At 59.0% G+C, this 19,149-nt stretch overlaps 4 protein-coding genes across 4 annotated transcripts; 3 read left to right on the top strand and 1 right to left on the bottom strand.

The window, feature by feature from the left end:
* Positions 1-1,407: 1,407 nt before the first annotated feature.
* SPBR_06134 (uncharacterized protein) lies at positions 1,408-2,263 on the top strand (the record flags this gene model as incomplete). The annotated part of the gene is made up of 2 exons (XM_040764396.1): positions 1,408-1,692; positions 1,928-2,263. 2 exons carry the CDS (start codon positions 1,408-1,410, stop codon positions 2,261-2,263), a joined length of 621 nt encoding a protein of 206 aa, XP_040621971.1.
* Positions 2,264-3,187: 924 nt separating this feature from the next.
* SPBR_05743 (molecular chaperone DnaJ) lies at positions 3,188-5,089 on the top strand (the record flags this gene model as incomplete). Its single annotated transcript, XM_040764006.1, has 1 exon — positions 3,188-5,089. The coding sequence occupies one exon, from the start codon at positions 3,188-3,190 to the stop codon at positions 5,087-5,089; it is 1,902 nt and encodes a 633-aa protein (XP_040621970.1).
* Positions 5,090-5,725: 636 nt separating this feature from the next.
* Positions 5,726-9,685, bottom strand: SPBR_05511 (uncharacterized protein; the record flags this gene model as incomplete). Its single annotated transcript, XM_040763775.1, has 3 exons — positions 5,726-6,232; positions 6,482-8,521; positions 8,567-9,685. 3 exons carry the CDS (start codon positions 9,683-9,685, stop codon positions 5,726-5,728), a joined length of 3,666 nt encoding a protein of 1,221 aa, XP_040621969.1.
* A 6,765-nt stretch (positions 9,686-16,450) lies between these two features.
* On the top strand, positions 16,451-18,889 carry SPBR_05651 (major facilitator superfamily transporter aflatoxin efflux; the record flags this gene model as incomplete). The annotated part of the gene is made up of 1 exon (XM_040763914.1): positions 16,451-18,889. The coding sequence occupies one exon, from the start codon at positions 16,451-16,453 to the stop codon at positions 18,887-18,889; it is 2,439 nt and encodes an 812-aa protein (XP_040621968.1).
* Positions 18,890-19,149: the final 260 nt, after the last annotated feature.

Below are 19,149 nucleotides of genomic sequence, written 5' to 3'. Positions count from 1 at the left end.
GAAGAGAAAGAGGACGTGGGAGAGTGGGAGAGCGTGGGCGACGGCGTGGGAGACGGCCGAAGAACATTGTGAGAAACAATGCACACGGCCAGATTCGTCGTCTGTGAGTGCAGTTTTCGTCCATTCGCCCTTTCGTCTTTTCGTCGTGCCTTTCTTCCCCAGCCTTTACTCGTGGAAACAATGCAAAAGTTGCATCTTCTCCGCCTCGTTGTCGCACGGCGAAGACTCGTGATACCTTGCACCGCAGAATGAGCAGGTCATCGGAACAAACACGAGAGTGGGAGGGAGGGGAAGATGAAAAGGAGGCGCGAGAGAAGTGGTGGGGAGAGAGGGTGGCAGCTCCTGCCTCACACACGACACGCAGATGGTGACTGCCTCTTCTGGGCATTTTATTCTCCGAGTCCTCTTCGACTTCACCAGACAATAACAGAAAGAACGAGTCTTGCAGCTTCCCTTTCAGCTTCGCGAAATCATATAGCAAGAGCAGGTACGATGTGCTCTTGACTCCCTACATGGAAACAGCGCATCGGGTAGATTGCACTCTGTGGTGCCTTGAGATGGTCCTTCCCGAACCGGCATGAGAAGCTCACAGAGGCCTTCAACGCAGACTGTTCGAAATGGCACAACAAGGCACGCAAGGCTGTTGTTTTCCGAGTATGCTCTGCTGGGAACACGACAGTCCTGTCCAGTGTCCAGGGGTGGTGCTGGGCCAAAGAGCCGTCGGGCGAGCGAGCCGATTGACAGGTGCCTCAGGCGCCAGTGCTGATTGACAACTGTGAATGTGCATTGGCTCGAGAAAATGTCGTCACGGAAGGCACGCAAAAAAAAAAAAAAGAGAGAGGGCACTAATTAATAGCTGTGGGCATCGCAACCACAGCGACCGCGACACAAAAAGAAAAAAGGCTGGCTTAGCGCCGAGCAGCTCCAATGGAACTGCCAATTGACCTGCCACAGCCCACTAATCGGCCACGGCCCACGCGAGTCACGCACGCCGCCCACGCAATTGGCAACTGGCAAAACTGGCAAAACTGGCAATTGGGCAATTCGGAGGGGAGGTCCCTTGCTCTCTGCGCCGTCTCGCCCGCTCCTCTCCTCGTTCTCCGTGCAGTCACTCGTCTGTCCAACTTTCCAACACAATCACGACCGGCCGCAACGCGCTGTCTGCTGGCACCACGTCCTACGAGCCCGTTCATTCTCCGAATACTCCAAGTGCAGCGACCTCTGCCGCCTGCCAGCGACGCCGACTCTTCCCTCCTCCCCTCCTCGTCTCCCGTCCACATATTTGCCCTCCTTGCCGAGTGATCGACCGGACTCGTCTCCTCGACACTGACACGGAGAGTGACCCCGACTCTCTTCCTCTCCCTCTTCCTCGTCCTCTTCCTCTTCCTCTTTTACACACCCTCCGCAATGCCTCCCAAGCCGCGCAACCACGCGGACGACGGCCACGGCCACAACGGCGGGGGCGCGTCTGGCGCCGGAGTGGCTGCAGGCGGCGCCCACTCGTCGTCGTCGGCCAACGGCGCGCACAGCAGCCATGCAGCCGCAAGCACGGCCAACGGCGGCTCCAGCAAAGGCCGCCGTGCCGCGGCCGCGTCCAATGCCTCTGCGTCGGCCGCTACGGCCGCCGCCGTTGCTGCTGCGCACCAGCAGTCCCTCCTCCAGCAGGCCGTCCCGGCTGTCGTGCTCCCCACGGTGAGTTCGTCGTCGCGTTTGTGTCCTTTTTGTGTCCTCGCTACGCTCGCTTCCTTCTTCTTCCCGTCTCCTTTTATGTCCTCGCTGCGCTCGCTTTCTTCTTCCTCCCGTTTCCTTTTATGTCCTCGCTGCGCTCGCTTTCTTCTTCCCTCCCTCCTTTCATGTCCTCGCTGCGCTCGCTTTCTTCTTTTCCTCCCTCCTCGCTCCGCTCGTTTCGCTTGCTGACATCGCCCAGCTGCAATGGGCCGACTTTGAACGCGGCGTCCTCCACGCCTACACCCGCGCCTTCCACCTCGACGAACCCTCCTCCTTCAGCAACGACTTTGCCCGCTGGATCCTCTCGCAGCCAGGCAGCATCGGCCTCCAGTCGCCCACGATGCTGCGCCGCAAAGAGGCGCGGCGGCAGAGCAAGGCGCGCCTCGCGACGCAGGTGCGCAAGCACTTCAACGGGCAGGGCGGCCAGGAGAACGACATTGTGGTGGACTTTTTGCACAAAATACAGACGCACGAAGTGGCGCGGCAGCGGCGGCCACGGCGCATGGGGTCGAATGCGCGGGAGATTGATGGATGAGGGGGGGGACCCCTTTGTCCCTTTCTCTCTTTTTCTCTTTCTCTCCTTCTCTCTTTCTCTCTTTCTTCCTCTTCTTGTTTAGGACGGCGTTTGGGACATGCATGGTGGCCATGGCATTGCGATAGACTTGCTCTTCTTGTTTTTGTTTTTCGTCTCTTCTTTGTTGAACTTTGACCCTCTTCACCGTCTGTACCTTTTACCTTTTCTTTCTCTGGCAGGATACGAGTGCTCTTGCGTAAAAGAGGGCATGGAAATGGCCATGGAAGGGCAGGGCCAGGAACAAGCACCTGGTGATGGCCTCAGAAAGGCTGCAGAAGAGCGCCGCGTTTATGATACCACCACGATACAGAGCAGCCAATGGATACTTTATTCTATGCTTGTGCGAAAAATGAGCAGAGCCAGAGACCGCGCACTGCCCCATCGAAGCTTCCCGAACGCGCAGAACGCGATTCTCCTTCGCCGCCACCAAACGACAAGATACCTCTGGAAGTTTCGCAGAAACGACATTTTGGTGACTTTTTTGGTGCGGCAGAACAGCGCGTCACCGCCGTAGTCGGGGAGTAAAAAGAGTGGGCCCATGCGCTAGCGCGCAGAGGCGCTGAAAGTTTTAAGCCGAGTGGCCTGAGGCAACAATTGTCTACCACAAGCCACCACCCGCCAGGGCCATTAGTGCTGGCGATGGGCAAATAGGCCGCTGGGGGTCCACTGGGGACTGCCGCGGGCTGCATCGGCGAAAAACCCGACGCCAGCCAACGACAGCGCAGCAAAAAAAGTCGCCAGTCAAAAAAGTTGGCCACAAACCCGAATTCGATAAAGCGAAGCCCGAAAACAGGTTGACGACCGCAACACACGACCAACGGCCACGGGCACACGACAACACAGCAGACATCACCACCAGGGCCGCATCCAACTGTCGTGCATGCCATGAACACCAGCCTCTGGACCAAGGCGTCGCTGTCGGCCCGGCCGCTGGCGCCGGCAGCGCACGTGTGCCGAGCATCGCGGACGAAGCAGACGGCCGCCCGGCGGACGTTCTCGACGACGACGACAGCGGCCACACTCCGCTCGACATCCTCTGCGTGCTCGCAAAAGACACAGACACGCCAGCACAGCTCAGCCGCCTTCCGGCCAGCGTCCCGGCCACGGACGACGACGACGACGATAACGACGACGACAAGTACGACGACGACAAGGACAACCGCAGCCAAGACCTCCTCCTCCCCCACCTCCTCTGCCCAACGGCGGTCCTTCCATGCCACGGCCCCCGTTGCGGCCCAAAAGGACCCCTACAAGGTCCTCGGCGTCGACAAGACCGCCTCGTCCTCGGAGATCAAGAAGGCCTACTACGGCCTCGCCAAGAAGTTCCACCCGGACACCAACAAGGACGCGACCGCCAAGGAGCGCTTCAGCGAAGTCCAGTCGGCCTACGAGATTCTGTCCGACGCCAAGAAGCGCGAGCAGTACGACATGTTTGGCGCCGCCGGCTTTGACCCCACGGGCGACCCCAGCGGCGCCGGCGGTGCCCACCCGTACGGCCCGGGAGCCAATCCGTTTGACGGCGGCGGCAACCCCTTCCGTGGCGGCGGCGGCGGCTTCGGCGGCGGCTTCGGCGCCAACTTCAACTTTGAAGACCTGTTCCAGGCGTTTGCGGGCGGTGCGGCCGGCGGCCGGCGCGCGGGTGGTGGCGGCGGCGGCGGCTCGTCGTCGGCGGGCCAGGGCCGGAACCCCTTCCAGCAGGAGGTGCTTGTCGGCGACAACATTGAAGTGCAGGCCAACATCTCCTTCCTCGAGGCGGCCCGCGGCGTCACCAAGACCATCACCATCACGCCCCTCGTCACCTGCCACACCTGCACGGGCAGCGGCCTCAAGAAGGGCACCAAGCGCTCCAGCTGCCCGTCCTGCAACGGCACCGGCACGCGCGTGCACTTTGTCCAGGGCGGCTTCCAGATGGCCTCGACCTGCGGCACCTGCGGCGGCACCGGCACCGCGGTGCCCCGCGGCGGCGAGTGCCGCACCTGCAGCGGCGACGGCGCCGTGCGCGAGCGCCAGACCATCTCCGTCGACATCCCCGGCGGCGTCGAGGACGGCATGCGGCTGCGCGTCGACGGCCAGGGCGACGCCGCGCTGACGGGCCGCGCGGGCGGCGGGCCCGACTCGGGCGTCCGCGGCGTCCGCGGCGACCTCTACGTCTTTGTGCGCGTCGCCGCCGACGCCAAGTTCACGCGCGCCGGCGCCGACATCCTGCACACCGCCACGGTGCCGCTGACCACCGCCGTCCTCGGCGGCGAGGTCACCGTGCCGACCCTCGATGGGTCCGTCAAGGTCCGCGTCGCCACCGGCACCAGCACCGGCGACCGCGTCACGCTGTCCGGCATGGGCATGAAGAAGCTCGGCAGCAGCTCGCGCCGCGGCGGCAGCGGCGCCTCCGGCGACCTGCGCGTCGAGTTCCGCGTCGCCATGCCCAAGTACCTGTCCGCCAACCAGCGCACCATTGTCGAGATGCTGGCCGACGAGATGGGCGACAAGACGGCCAAGCGCATCATGAACGTCGGCCGCGCGACCGGTGCCGATGCCGGGGCCGGCGACGGCCACAAGGGGCCGGCCTCCAAAGACGACGACCCGGCGTCGCACAACAACGAAGGCTTCCTCAAGAGCATCTGGCACAACCTGACGAACCACCCAGCACACAAGCACGACGGCGATGCCAAGGACAAGGCCGGCGGGAAGGGTGGCGGGAAGGGTAGCGAGACCAAGGGGACCAAGGCCACCAAGGAGACCAAAGAGGCCAAGACGGACGAAAAGAAGGACAACGAAAAGAAGCCATAGGGCCAAACACACTCTCCGCTCGCGAATTAGATCTGCCTACCATTTCGTTTCATTTCGGCGGACAAACGCTGTCCGTCAGCATATTCCCATTCTCATGCGCCTTTTCCTCAGCTTGCATTCCGGCGGTGTTTAAAAATAAGGGAGGGGGGGGGAGGGCGTTGTCTTGTACATAAAGAAACAACAAGTGAACAAGGTTTTCAACGAATTCGTGGTGACGACAGGGATGATGGCCATCACCGCTCTTGCCCGCTTTGTTTGTTTTATAGACAGAAACCATTGGATAGAGACAACCCAAAAATCAAAATGTACTTTTATGATACCATGCGTGGAAACAGATGGAGTTTTGAATTCAGTGCAAGTCTGTATGAGCCGAGATGTCGAGATGTCGAGATGTCGTGATGATGCAAACGAAATGGCGAAATGAAAACACAAGACAGAAAATGCCACGCCGTACCCTGGACTCCTTCTTTGGTATAATGCATTGCCCACGCAAGGCAAGGAAACGAATGTGAGCCCAAAGGCACCGAAGACCAACGAAAAACGAAGAGGCAAAATGTAAAAATACAAACAAAACAGGGAGTCCTCCAAAGTGATGCAATACGTGTGCAGCCAGTCGCCACAGGAACGACAGCCACCCTAACCACCGTGGCCTGGCTGCCCGTACATGCTCGCATAGCTGCTGCCACCGCCCTGGCCGCCTGGGCCTGGCCCGCCGGGATTGCCTGGCCCGCCCCCGGGGCCGCCATTGCCAGGACCAACACGTCCAACGGACCCAGGTCCGGCTCCGTTGGGGTTGGATCCCGGGCTCGGGCCACCACCTTGGCCGGCGCCCCCTCCACCGCCGCCACCATTTCCGCTGCTGTTGTACTCGTTCTGCATAAAGAAGCTCCAGTCCATCGGGCCAAAGTCCATTGTGTCGGGCATGCTGACCCCGCCGATGATTTGGGGCGTGCCGAGGCCGTCAAAGTACTGCCCGCTGCCACCCTGGCCTTGTCCTTGTCCGCCTCCTCCCTGGCCCTGTCCACCTGGTCCACCTGGTCCGCCCGGTCCTCCTCCGCTGCCTTGTCCTCCTCCGCCCGCGCCACCACCGGGCGTCTGTGTGGCGCCGGTGGGCTGCGCGTAGACGGGTCCGTGTACTTGGTGCTGTGCGTGTTGGTGCGCATGCTGGCGTTGCTGGTGTTGGTGTTGTTGGTGTTGTTGAAGCAGCGCATGTGGATGTGGTTGATGTAATTGGTGTGTTTGATGTGATTGGTGTTGTTGTTGCTGCTGCTGCTGCTGCTGCGCCGCGGGCGGCGAGGATGTCGTCGACGAGGCCGACGACGGATGCAGACCCTGCGCAAGCTGCTGCTGCTGTTGTTGCTGTTGCTGTTGCTGTTGCTGTTTCCGAGATACCGGCTCCTCCATAACAATCTCCTCCTCGGTTCGGCTACCGACGCTCCCAATGTTGTTGCTGCTGTTGCTCGTTGTCGGCAGCGGCCGTTGCGGCGGCGCACCAGAAGCACCTCCAAGTGCCCCCACCACTCCTTGTTGCTGCTGCTGCTGCTGCTGATGCTGATGCTGATGCTGATGCTGATGCTGCTGTGCGATGCTGGCGTTGATCTTGGGCATCGTCTGCCGCAGCAGCTGGATGAACTTGGGCGCCGTGCGCGTGCGGCCCGCCTGCGCCTCGGCCGCCTCGTGCGCGTCCCATGCCTTGATAAACAGCCCGCCAAAGGCCACGTGGATGGGGCTGCGCAGGTTGCGGATGAGCCCGCGGCGGTCGTGGTTCTCGGTGATGGCGGCCCACGCGCGCTCGACGAGGTCGCCCGACTTGCGCGTGCGCAGCTCAATGACGATGAACATGTACGCGGGGAAGGGGAAGTGCATGTACGTGTACCAGGCGAACCCGCGCAGGCTGTCGGCGCTCTGCATGATGTTGTCGTACTCGACCATGTTGATCGCCTCGATGAACAGCGTGTCGCGCTCGGCGTCGTCGACGACGGGCGGCGCCGGCGCCGGCGGAAGAGGGGCCGGCGGGACCAGATGGGTCTGCGTGTGCGAAGGTGGCGGCGGCGGACCGTAGGCAGTCGTGGGCGGACCCATGCCGCCGCCCATCATCATGCCACCCGGACCTCCACCGCCGCCGCCGCCGCCGCCGCCACCCATCATCATCCCGCCCATGCCACCCATCCCTCCCATCATGCCACCCATGCCGCCCATCATGCCGCCCATGCCGCCCATGCCGCCCATCATGCCACCCATCACCCCCCCCATTCCGCCCATCATGCCGCCCATCATGTTGCCCATGCCGCCGCCCATGCCGCCCATCATGTCATCCATGTCACCGCCCATCATGCCGCCGCCCAGACCACCGCCCATGCCGCCCGGTCCACCGCCAAAGCTGCTCATCCCGCCCATCGGGCTGAATCCGCCTTGGCTGTGGCTGCTGTTCATGGGTGTGGCGGCGTCGTTGGACGACGGCGAGCCGGAGGCGCCGCTGCCGTTGTTGTTGGCAGCAGCGGCAGCGGCAGCGGCGGCGGCGGCGGCGGCCGGCCCATTGCGGGCCAAAAAGTTGATGACGCGCATTTTCGAGAGGGCCTGGCGGGTCATCATGAGCGTGAAGAAGTGCATGGGGATCTTGGGGTCGCAGGACTTGAGGTACGTGTTTTCAATGTAATTGTAGTAGCTCTCGGGGTCGCTGGGCAGCGTCTGGTTGACAATGTGGGTGACGACGTCGGGCGAGCTGGGGCTCGGCGAGTAGTGGAACTTGCGGGTCGCGGCGGCAACCGTAGCGGCGGCACTACCCGGCGGTGGGGCTGGGTTGGTGGAAGGAGCGGCCGCGTTGTTGGCGCCAGTCGCGCCTGCCGCGGAAGACGACGGGTTGCCCCCGCCGGACGCTTGTGCCGACGGCGCGGAGGCGGGCGAGCCGCCGCTGGCGTTGCTGTTGCTGCCGGAGCCGCTACCACCACCACCACCACCACCACCACCACCACCAGCATTGTTGCTGTTGTTGCTGCTGTTGTTAGTGCCGGTCGTGGTGGTGGCAGGGTTAGCCGCGCCGCCCGCCGCCGCATGGGGCGGTCCGCTGTCGGGCGATCCGGCGGCGGTGCACATCTCGACGCGGGTGAGGCAAAAGAGCATTTCGGTGGGGCCGACATAGGGCGTGGGCGCGTCCTTGGCGTGCAGGTGCAGGTCGGTGTCGTTGATGTTGAGGGGAAACTTGGTGTCGGCGTGGCTCGACGAGAGGGCCGTGATGGTGGAGCCGGTGATCTCGGCGATGCGCTTGTCGAAGACGACAATCTGCCACCACAGGCGGCGGCGCAGCTCGACCTCAAAGGGCGGCAGGCCGAACTGGGTGCCGTCGCGGTGCAGGCCCAGGCGCTGGGCGATGCGCACAGCAATGCCAATCAGACAGAAGAGCGAGCGCGGGTCGACGTACTGGCGCACGCAAATCTGCGACTGTTGGTATGTGGGCAGTGCGATGGGAATTAGACTTACTAGGTAGAGGAAGTACGCCTGCAGCACGACGAGGTCGGGGCTGCGCATGAAGCCGGCGTTGATGAGCGCCTGCTGCGCGGCGCGGTGGTACCGCGACAGCAGGCGCGCCTTCTCCTCGTCAAACGTGCTCTGCACGTCCTCCTCGCTCATCGACGTAATGGCTATAAAGTAGATGGAAAACATGAGCGCCTCGAGCGGCCGCGGGATCTTGGCCACGTTGGCGCCCGCCTCAATGATCTGCGCTTGCAGCGTCTGTGTGTGTGTGACCTTGAGCAGAGGGTTGACGTTGGTCAGGTAGATCTGCCACAGCTGGAAGATTTGGATGCCGGGCGGGTGGTGGTCCGTCACCTTGGTCGTCTGGCCGCCAATGACAAAGGGAAAGCCGTCTTGGTTGTCAAACATGCTGTCAAAGGCGTGGTGGATGGTGGAGCCCTCGAGCTCGTCGTCGGACGAGTCGTCGTCGTCCCGCAGCGTGTCCTCGTTGGACGAGCGGTACGACCACTTGAGGCGCTCGGCCGTGGCCGCATTGGCCTCGGACGAGTACTCCTGGTTGCTCGACGACGGCGACGTCTTGAGCCCGACCAGGTCGTTCTGCAGCTCGTCGACCTCGTCAATCGTCGAGTGGTGGCCGCCATGGCCGCCATGGCCGCCATGGGACCCGTGCGAGGCATGTGCCGATGCATGTGCGTCGTACACGGGGTCAAAGGACACGCCGTGCTGGGCCAGCAGCGCCTCGTACTTGCGCAGGCGCTCGACCAGCTCGCGCTCGTGCGGCTTCTTCTTGCGGCGGCGCGGCGGCTGCGGCGGGACAACGCGGCACTCCACTTGCGCCTTGACGCAGTTGGCGCACGGCTTGTTCTTGTCGCACCGCACCTTGCGCTGCTGGCACAGCACGCACGAGTGGCCGCGCGTCAGTTTGTTGACGACGGCGGCGTCGGCGGCCGACATTTGCGGCAACAGGCTGTGCTGTTGTTGTTGTTGTTGTTGTTGTTGTTGAAGTTGGTTCTGTTGCAACTGTTGGTGGCCCATATGTTGGGGGTCGGGCCCAGGTCCAGACATGCCGGCCAAGCCCGGCATGGGCATCCCTTGCGGAGAGGGTGTCTCGCCAGGGATGTCCATGGCGGGGAGTGATGTGGCTGGTTGGCTGTTGGGTAGTCTCTCGTTGTTTTTATTTGTATTGATTTTCTGTTTTTCTATTTTTCTGTTTTCGGTATTTTTTTATTTTTTTCTTTGTATTTTTCTTTGACTTCTTGTACCCCAAGGCGTGGAGACGACTCGAAGCCGTGAGATCACGGAACAGCCGGTGCTGAGGCCGTACCTCGCAGCGACGCACCACGGGCCGACGCTCGGGAGTCGAACGGGTTGAGCCGTGGACAGGGAGCGCGGGCGTATGTAGATCGAAGACTCGAGGACAAAAAGAACGGACGCTCGTGTGCTTGCTGGCCAAGAGACAACAAGGGACTGAAGTGACGGTCTTCGGGTTAGCTGAGGCTCAGTTTCGGATCCGAAAGAAATGACAGGGCGAGAGAGACAAAAAAAAGACGAAAACGTCCAGATCAAGCGAGGGGACGGGGCGTCAGGGCGACAGGATCTTGGGGCCTGGCCAGGGCAGGGCAACGCAGGGTAGGAAAGGGCAAGCCATGTGAGGGAGGGCAAGGGGTGAGGGGCAACACGGAGGCAACGCGGAGCAGACAGGTCGATGGCAGAGGCAGACGTGGACTTTGACAAACGTGGGCACGGAACGACCAGGCGTTGGCACCGCTTTAAAGGTAGAATGAAAGTATACCACAAGTAGACGGGGGGGTGTAGAGTGAGCGAGTGTGCAAGGAAAGAGGCACAGAGAAATGAGGCACAGAGAAACAGAGAAACAATCTAATATCGAGGCCGTCCGAGTCCCGCTTTGTAGATTAAGCGGCCATGGCTCTGGATGCAAGAGACAAGGATGGCCAAAGGTGAGGGAGGCAAAGGGCGATCCAGGCCAGTTGGGTCAATCCATGGTCAGTCGGCTCCCGCTGGGGAACATGCAATATAAAAGCCGGACCTCCTTCGTCCTGGCCAGACTTGATCTTGTGATGGTGTCTCGTCTGGCTTTAGGGGGCTGATTTGCTCGCTCCGCACGCTCTACTGTGTTGAGGAAGACAAAATGCCTTGTTTCTTCTTGTTGTTCAACGTACCTTGACAAGCTCACGAAGAGTGAGAGTTTTGGACCAGATGGCCGATGACAGAAGACAGATGATGGATGACAGACGAAGATGCAGAAAAGACGGCGGGAGACGAGTTGTCGATAAGATGTGGCAACTAAAAGTCGACGATCGAAGAACAGGCGAATGCTCAGAGGTGACACACACACACGCACATTCAAAAGGTTCAAAAGAAGAATATTCAAATGTTAGACGGCTTTGTAGCTCTGCTTGTTGGCTGTCTCCGTTTTTCTTCTAGGAAAGGGCAATATTCAACAAAAAAGGGTGCAGAAAAGGGTGCTGCGGGAAGGGAGGCGGGCTGGGGGGACAAAAAATTGAATTAGAAGAGAGGAGAGAGAACAAAATGGTGTCAAGAAAGAGAGGAGGGCACTGGATGGGAGAAGACAAAAACAGAGACAGTCAAGCAAAACGCCAGACAAGGCCAGATGGCACCCGGGCGGCAGATCAAAGAGGCAAGCAGGCAGAAAAGACCAAAAAGGGGGAGGAGGGGGGTTCGAGGACGCGGCAGGAAGGCGATCGTCGGAGGGTCGTGAGCCAATGGAGCGAGGAGTCGAGGAGAAGGGGCGACGTAAAGCGTCTCGATTCTGTGGCTGCGGCACAGCGGTGTCTCGAAACAGAACGGAATGGGAGAGGGGTGAGCGCAGGACGCGGGACACGGACGCGGGACGTGTGGCGAAGGCAGGCCGTCTAGGAAACAGAAAACGGGTGGAAGACGCAACCTAGATTCTAGAAGCACAAGAGAACGGTCCAAGGTGGAGCAGCAGTCAACGGGCAAGCGGCGCAGATAGTTATGCGTGTAATGAATCGGTGTGACGATTTGTGTCGATGTGAGCATTGGAGCAGACTCACACGACACGGCACAACACGCTCAACACCGGACGGCAGCAGACTGCCAAGCAGCAAAAATAATCAACAGAAAATAAAGAAAGAAAAAGAAAAGAAAAAGAAAAGAAAAAGAAAAGAAAAAAGAAAAAGGAAAGAAAAAGAAAAAAGTCAACAAACCGTCGTCGCTTCTTCACCACTTTACCACCTCATCAACGTCAAGCATCAACAACACGACGCCAACAAAGCCGTTGGATTCACACCGTATCACGTCGGATCGGATCGGATCGGCTCACTGCTCCACGGTGTAAGTCAAGTGGCCAGGACATGGTGCTTCAGGGATTGTGCACGCCGTTTGTTTAGTCGATCTGCACTTGCACGACTCCAGGTCCCGGGTTCAAGTGCCTGCACAGTACATTGTACGCGCTCCTTCAGACAAGGAGGACAATTCCAGACAATTCCAGATATGGCAAGACATGACAGGAATAATGGCCAAAGATGGACAAGACCAGGAACAGCTAGTCCACGTGGAATGATATGGAGACGTGATACCCCATAGGGTGGAGCCACTTCATAGGTTCGGGTACAGATAGTCTCCGAGCAGAGGCAGGAGGATGTTGTACAAGGACGTCAGACAAGCAGACAGAATGGAGAGCAGACAAGTAGAACAAAACAAACGCAGCCAGTCGGCGCAGCTGCCGGGATGCAACCAGGCCAGACAAGGACATGCAACCAGGCCAGCAGGCCAGCAGTCAAAAGGATGAGTAAGTTTTAAACCCACAAGATACAAAGAGGGACAAGACAAGCCACCGCCCACACAATGTGGAACAACAGGGCGTGAGGGAATGAGGAGAAGGTGACATAAGGGGACATAAGGGGCCAGTCCTCTGCATCGACACCTTCACTGTGGAACGCCGAGCGGTTGAGAGACACAGACAAGATCCAGAGTGCATCGTACCAGAAACCGTACCAAAAAACAAAAGACAAAAAAGACGTCAACTTACACAAAGGGCTTCCCGTCAGCCGCGTGCAGTGAAGCTCCTTGGCTGGAGACGACAAGACGGTCTCGAGGCGCGTGCTGTCAAACGCGTCAGTATTGTGCATGCATTGTTGTCCTGCGGCCCTGTGGCCCTGTGGCCCTGTGGCCCTATGGCCCTGTCGCCTTGTAGCCCTGTAGCCTTGTAGCCCTGCAGAGGCCGATATTAAAGACATGCCGTTCACGCAGCACGACAGCACGCAAAGCAACACAGTCGTACACTCTGCGTACGGTACATACAATGATCACCGGTAGGACGCGGGATCGCGTACCGCGGTGCGTTCGTAGTCAGCAAAAAAAGGGAGCCGTTAGGGGAGCCGTTGGGAGGGAAGCCAAGCGTGGAGAGGAGAGGAGTTGAAAAGTGCCGTCTCGCTCCCGAGACGGGCAGCTGCGCGGAACAGAAGGGAGGGATGGGGTGAAGTGGCGCGGGGCAAGAAAAGGGTAAAGAGCAGCAAAGCGGGCGACCAGGGGCGTGGGTTAAGCAACGAGAAAGAGCAGAAATCAAGACAGAGAGAAGGATGGGAAAGTAGAAGAAACGGTTGTAAACGGTTGAAAGGCGGTCCAGAGGTGCAAACGAGACACGCAGGAAAGCGTGTCGAAAAAGGCTGGTTGTCGAGTTTGAGAGTGCACGAAGAGAGGGGTGCCGGTTGGAAAGGAGACGGGTGAGGATGCAGGAAGATACGACGTGCTGTTTGCTCGGTTTTCGTCTCTTTTTTCGTCTCACTCTCATTCTCACTCTCTCTTCTCTGTTTTTTCTTTTCTTTTTTTCTTCCTTTATCTTTTTTTTTCTTTTGCAGCTCGCTTGTCTCCCCTTCTCGTACCCGTCGTTTCCCTCCTTTCGTGCTCTTTCCTCTCCCCTTTCTTCTCCTCTTTCGACGCACCTTTGTGAGCCACCCGCTGGTCGTTGGGGGCCAGCTTTGAGGGGTGACGAGGAGCTTGAGGGCTCCTGTATGCTTCTGTAAGCAAAAGGGTGCTCAGCGTCGCGTTCCGACTGCAAGTGAGGTGAGAGGTGCCAGAGACCGACCGTGTGTATTGCACAGTGTGGCATTAAAGCACTGTCGCAGCAGGGGTGAGCTTTGAAGCTGGCGAACGTCGAGAGGGTCGACAGGGGCAAATGGGGACTCGGCAGCTGGACAGGTCGGGCGGTTAAATCGTTCGGTCCCGAAAGAGAGTTTCAGATGGCCGGCTGGATTTTAAGTGGGGCATAGTTCACAACTCTCAACTACGAAGTACGACGTTCAGCGAACTTGTATGAGGAAAGGGCGACCGTCGATAAGGCTAGAATGGAAAGAGCGACAAACGAAGGGATGGCAGGTGCGAGGGGCCAGGAGCAACGGGGGAAGAACGGGACAAGAACCAGGCAAGAACGCAGTGCAGCGCACGCAAACAAAGGAAAGAGCGACACACTCAAATTGGCCACCATAAAAGACAGCTATTAAGTTGGACGGTCAGTCAACACGACGTAATCTCAACCTCAGCAGTCCAACTCTGCGTGTCCGCGGTTTGTCTTTGCAACCAGTGACAGCTGTTACTGTCGTCCAGTGTCGTTCAGTGCTGTTCAGTACACAGTATGAGACTCTGTGGTGACTGGTTTGCATGGCAGTTTCGGGTGCGCTAAGCTTAATTAGGAATAGACTCCCCGGCTATGAAGGCTATTTACGGGTCCGATGGGGAAGTTGGGACGTTGAGCATTGCCGCATAAGTACGGAGTCCTTTTACAACGGCATGCTGAGGTCCCAATGGGAAGGTTGGCTTTCCTATTTGGCCTTTTTCTTTGGGGGTTCTTTTTCTGTACTTCGTTTCCCGTTTTGGGACCCTCACGTCATCGTCAGTGCATAAAACGGACACGAAATGGAGATGTGTCGATCGAGAGAGCTTCTCGCCGGGAGGTATCTCAGCCGGTTGGAAAGATCTGGGGCAACGGGACGTTGAGATGTGGAAGGTGAGGCTGTTGACTTGTTGTATGGACCGTGTACCTTATGCTGAAACTGGAAGCTTGTTTTCTAGTATTAAATGCGAGGGCTTTCTTTACTATTTTATGTCTTTTTTTTCTTCTTTTCATTTTCTTTTTTTTCTCTCATCTCCTCTGTGTTGTGTACGTGCTTTATGTATTTATGCCCAGCATATCCCCGGCGTCGTGCCCGCCCGTCACCACAATATACGGCGGACATGTTCTCCTGCCCTATTCAATTTGCATGGAGTATTGTCAGTGCACAAAATATTTGGGCATGGAATAAATCAAAGAGAGAGGAACAGAAAAGAAACAGTGAGGAACAGAGAGGAACATCAACGAAACCGGGATCCATTCCTCTCCGTCGTGGCCGATCCTCTGCATGCCAACCTGTTCACCTGCATGTCGTCTGCATGCAAACCTACAGCTGCAGCCTTTCAATTCTTTTTCTTTTTTCCTTTATTTTGTTCTTCTTGCCTTTTCCAGTTCTTGCCCTCGGACTGCTGTACATTCTTTATTTCTTGGAATGTCCATCTACTCTTACGCATCCCCATCCTCCTGCTTTTATCCTTGGCCTTGCCGGCTTCCGCTCTCCACTCCCCCTTTTCTTTCCCGTTTTGTTCCCTTCACTCTCCATTCTCTCACCTCGTGCCGTCCTTCTCACGTCTCTTCCTGTTCCTGTGCTCTTATTTTGGCCCTTTCTTCTTCCCTTTCCCATGTCAATGCCTCACTGCCTGCCATGATCGTCAACACACCCTCCTCTTCCATTTTGCCTTTGCGTTTACCTGTTCGCGCGGCCGTTCTGTCGCTCTCGCACTTTGCAAAGAGCCCGAGGACGATGATCGAATTTAGATTGATAGATTGATAGATTGAGTCCACAACGACGAGGCGCAATCACGGTGATGTGTCGTTCTATTTGGGTTGTCTTTTTTTCTCCGACCGACAAACGACACAGCCGTAGAAGAAGAACTTTTTGATTTATAAAGAGCGTCGTCCGGGTCGTCTCCTTGGTCTATTTCCGTATCTTTTTCTTTAATTTCGTTTCTCTCATCTCTCGTCTCTCGTCTCTCGTCTCTCGTCTCTCTCCCCTGAGGTTTGTTTCTCATGTCCTCGTTGGCTATCACCTCACCGTTCTTACATCCAGACTTAACTTCATACAAAGACCCATAGTCAACTTCATACAAAGACCCATATCAACTACATCTACACCCGTATCCACCTCACGCACCATACGCCGTCTACGCCGTGCCACTCCACTCCTCTACGCCCGCCGTCCTCATTCGCCTCGCACTCCTTTCGGTCGTGCCCACACGCCTCCTTCCCTCGCCTACTTATATAGTACCACCGCGCAATATAGCCATATAGTCCGGCATCCCAAACAGACCAAGCGACATAAACGACACACGGTACTCTTTCGGTGCACTTTGCCCGTCGGGCCTTTCTCTCTCGCTGTCGTCCGTCTGCCAATCCGTCTTCGTCCTGTATACAGGCTTGCATCCTTTTTCGGCTACTCGCTGTCCTGTTCGTCTCCCATCTCCGTAGCGGACGCTCGGCTCTCCACCCTGACGGACGCTCTACACGAATCGACTTTTCTAGTTTGACCTCTGGTTCTTCTCATCAACTACGGCATCCTTATTCCTCTACCCATCCCCTCCCATAGACACTCGACAAGACACACTTGCGGCCCATCTCAGACAGAAGCTGTCTTGTGTACAGTGGTTTCGTGTTGTCTGCTTCTGTCGGCGGCCTGCATCTCATCAATCTCGTACTTTTCGTCGATCTTATCCATGTCGTCTTAAGTGGTGTTTCTTGTCCGTGTTTGCATCCTTTCCTTCCTCCTTCCTCACGCCTTTGCTTGCAGTCCAGGCTTCAAGATGAGCGGAAACAGCCAGTTTCACCCGCCGCCACAAGCCCGGTCCTCGCAGCAGTCACAGCAGTCACAGCAGTCACAGCAGTCGCAACGGTCACAGCAGTCCAGGTCGTCACAGTCCATCAGCAGCGGCCAGACGACAGAGATTGAGATTGAACGGTCCGACGTGGAGCTCAGCGATGCCACGGACGTCGAGAAGCTGGCGTCTGTGCCGGAGACGAAGGGGCCGTTTGGCGGACCGGGACCAACAGGCGGCGGACCTCTCGGACCTACAGGGCCTTCAGGGCCTTCAGGACCTCCAGGACCTCCCGGACCTCTAGGACCTCCCGGCGCCAACAACCTCTTCCAGCCCAAGAGCGTCAAGTTCTGGATGATCCTGCTGTCCAACTTCCTCGCGCTCTTCCTCGTGGCGCTCGACCGCACGATTGTCGCCACCGCCGTGCCGCGCATCACCGACGACTTCCACAGCCTCGGCGACATTGGCTGGTATGCGTCGGCGTACATGCTGACGACGGCGGCGTCGCAGCTCCTGTTTGGCCGCATCTACAAGTTCTACTCCATGAAGTGGACCTTTCTGCTGTGCGTCGTCGTCTTTGAGATTGGCTCGGCCATCTGCGGCGCCGCGCCCACGTCGGCCATCTTCATTGTGGGCCGCGCCGTCGCCGGCACCGCGTCGGCCGGCATCTTCTCGGGGTGCATGCTCATCATGGTGCCGATGATCCCGCTGCACAAGCGGCCCATGTTCCAGGGCCTCTTTGGCGTCGTGTTCGGCATGGCCTCGGTCATCGGCCCGCTGATTGGCGGCGCCTTTACGAGCAGCGGCCTGACGTGGCGCTGGTGCTTCTACATCAACCTGCCCGTCGGCGCCTTTACGCTGCTGTTTATGGTCTTTTTCTGGAACCCGCCGGCGCGGCCGACACCGCCGGCGCGTCCTGGCCACGGCCCTCAGGGCCCCAAGGCGACGGTGCTCACCCACATCAAGCGCCTCGACCCCATCGGCACGGCGCTCTTCCTGCCCGGCATCGTCAGCCTGCTGCTGGCCCTCGAGTGGGGCGGCTCCAAGTACCCCTGGAGCAGCTGGCGCATCATTCCCTTGTTCATCCTGTTCGGCGCCTGCATGGTCGCCTTTGCCGTCGTGCAGGTCATGCTGCCGGACACGGCCACGCTGCCGCCGCGCGTCGTGCTGCAGCGCAGCGTCCTGTCCGGCGCGCTCTTTACCTTTTTCCTGTCGGCCTCCATGCTCATGCTCGTCTACTACGTGCCCGTGTGGTTCCAGACGGCCAAGATGGTCAACCCGCTGCGGTCCGGCGTCTACACCATCCCCCTCGTCCTGAGCCTCGTCGTGTCCAGCATCGGCTCGGGCATCGTCACGCAGAAAATCGGCTACTACGTGCCCTCCATGCTCCTCGCGCCCGTCATCATGTCCGTCGGCGAGGGGCTCATGAGCACCTTCACGCCCGCCACCGGCTCGTCGCACTGGATCGCCTTCCAGTTCGTGGCCGGCTTCGGCCTCGGCTTCGGCATGCAGATTGGCAACCTGGCCGCCCAGACGGTCCTGCGGCCCGAGGACATCTCCACGGGCGTCGCCATCATGTTCTTTGTCCAGCAGCTCGGCGGCGCCGTCTTCACCACCGTCGGCCAGACCATCCTCAGCAACCTGCTCGTCGGCCAGCTCAAGGACGTGCCCGGCCTCGACACCGCCGCCATCGTCAACGTCGGCGCCACCGAGCTGGCCAGCGTCGTCCCGCCCCAGTTCCTGCCCCTCGTCATCGACGCCTACAACTTTGCCTGCACGCGCATCTTTTTGACGAGCATGGGCCTCGCCTTTGCGTCGCTCGTCTGTGCGTTTTTCATGGAGTGGCGGAGCATCAAGAAGCCCCCCGGCGGACCGGGTGGACCGGGTGGACCGCCAGCCGGGGGGCCGGGCCCGGGACCAGGCCCTGGTGCCCTCCGCGCGCCTGGTGCTCCTGGCGGCCCCAGTGGTCCCGGCATTCCCGCCGGCCTCGGCCGCCCACAAATGGTCATGACGACGGCACCCACCGTGGACCCAAAGACGGCCTCTGTGGTCTCCATCCGCAACTCCTTTGGTGGCACCCGCACCTCGTTTGGCAGTGGTAGTGGAGGAGGAGGAGGAGGAGGAGGAGGAGGAGGAGGAGGAGGGGGTGGTGAAAGGGGACGAGCCCTCTCTGTGTCGGCCACAACGGCCGTCAACAGTGACGAGCCGGTGGTGGCCAAGAAGGAGTCGTCCGAAGAGCCAGAGACCGAGGCATCACAGACCCAGGCCCAGTCCGCGCCGCTCGATCCCAAGATCGTCAAGGCGCGCCAAGAGGCCGAGGCCAAGCTGCGCCAGGCCCGCCGCGAGTCGGATCCCAGCTATGTCAAGCCACGCCGGAATTCCGTGCGTCTGTCCAAGGTAAACAGAACGAGCCTGACCTACGAGTAGGGGTCGAGAGCTGTTCTGGTTTCCTGTTTCTTTTTACTTTTGTTCATATGGTACTGCTATCCAATTCATGTTATGGCATCTATTTTTAATCTATTTTTGGCGGAGGGGTTTTGTTGTACAAAGACAGGCAACCCAAACATACTGAAAATACTAAACATGAATTATACGGCCGACAACAGGGACTTTCCATATCAAGCAGACTTGGAACGGTGATAACTGTAATCGACTTTTGGGTCGATAGTCCTTTGGCATCTGACGAA

Source organism: Sporothrix brasiliensis (genome assembly GCF_000820605.1).
Source record: "Sporothrix brasiliensis 5110 chromosome Unknown Cont15, whole genome shotgun sequence".
Taxonomy (NCBI): Eukaryota; Fungi; Ascomycota; class Sordariomycetes; order Ophiostomatales; family Ophiostomataceae; genus Sporothrix; species Sporothrix brasiliensis.
The sequence above is the reverse complement of the archived record's forward strand: the minus strand, read 5'-3'. Positions and strand labels throughout refer to the sequence as shown.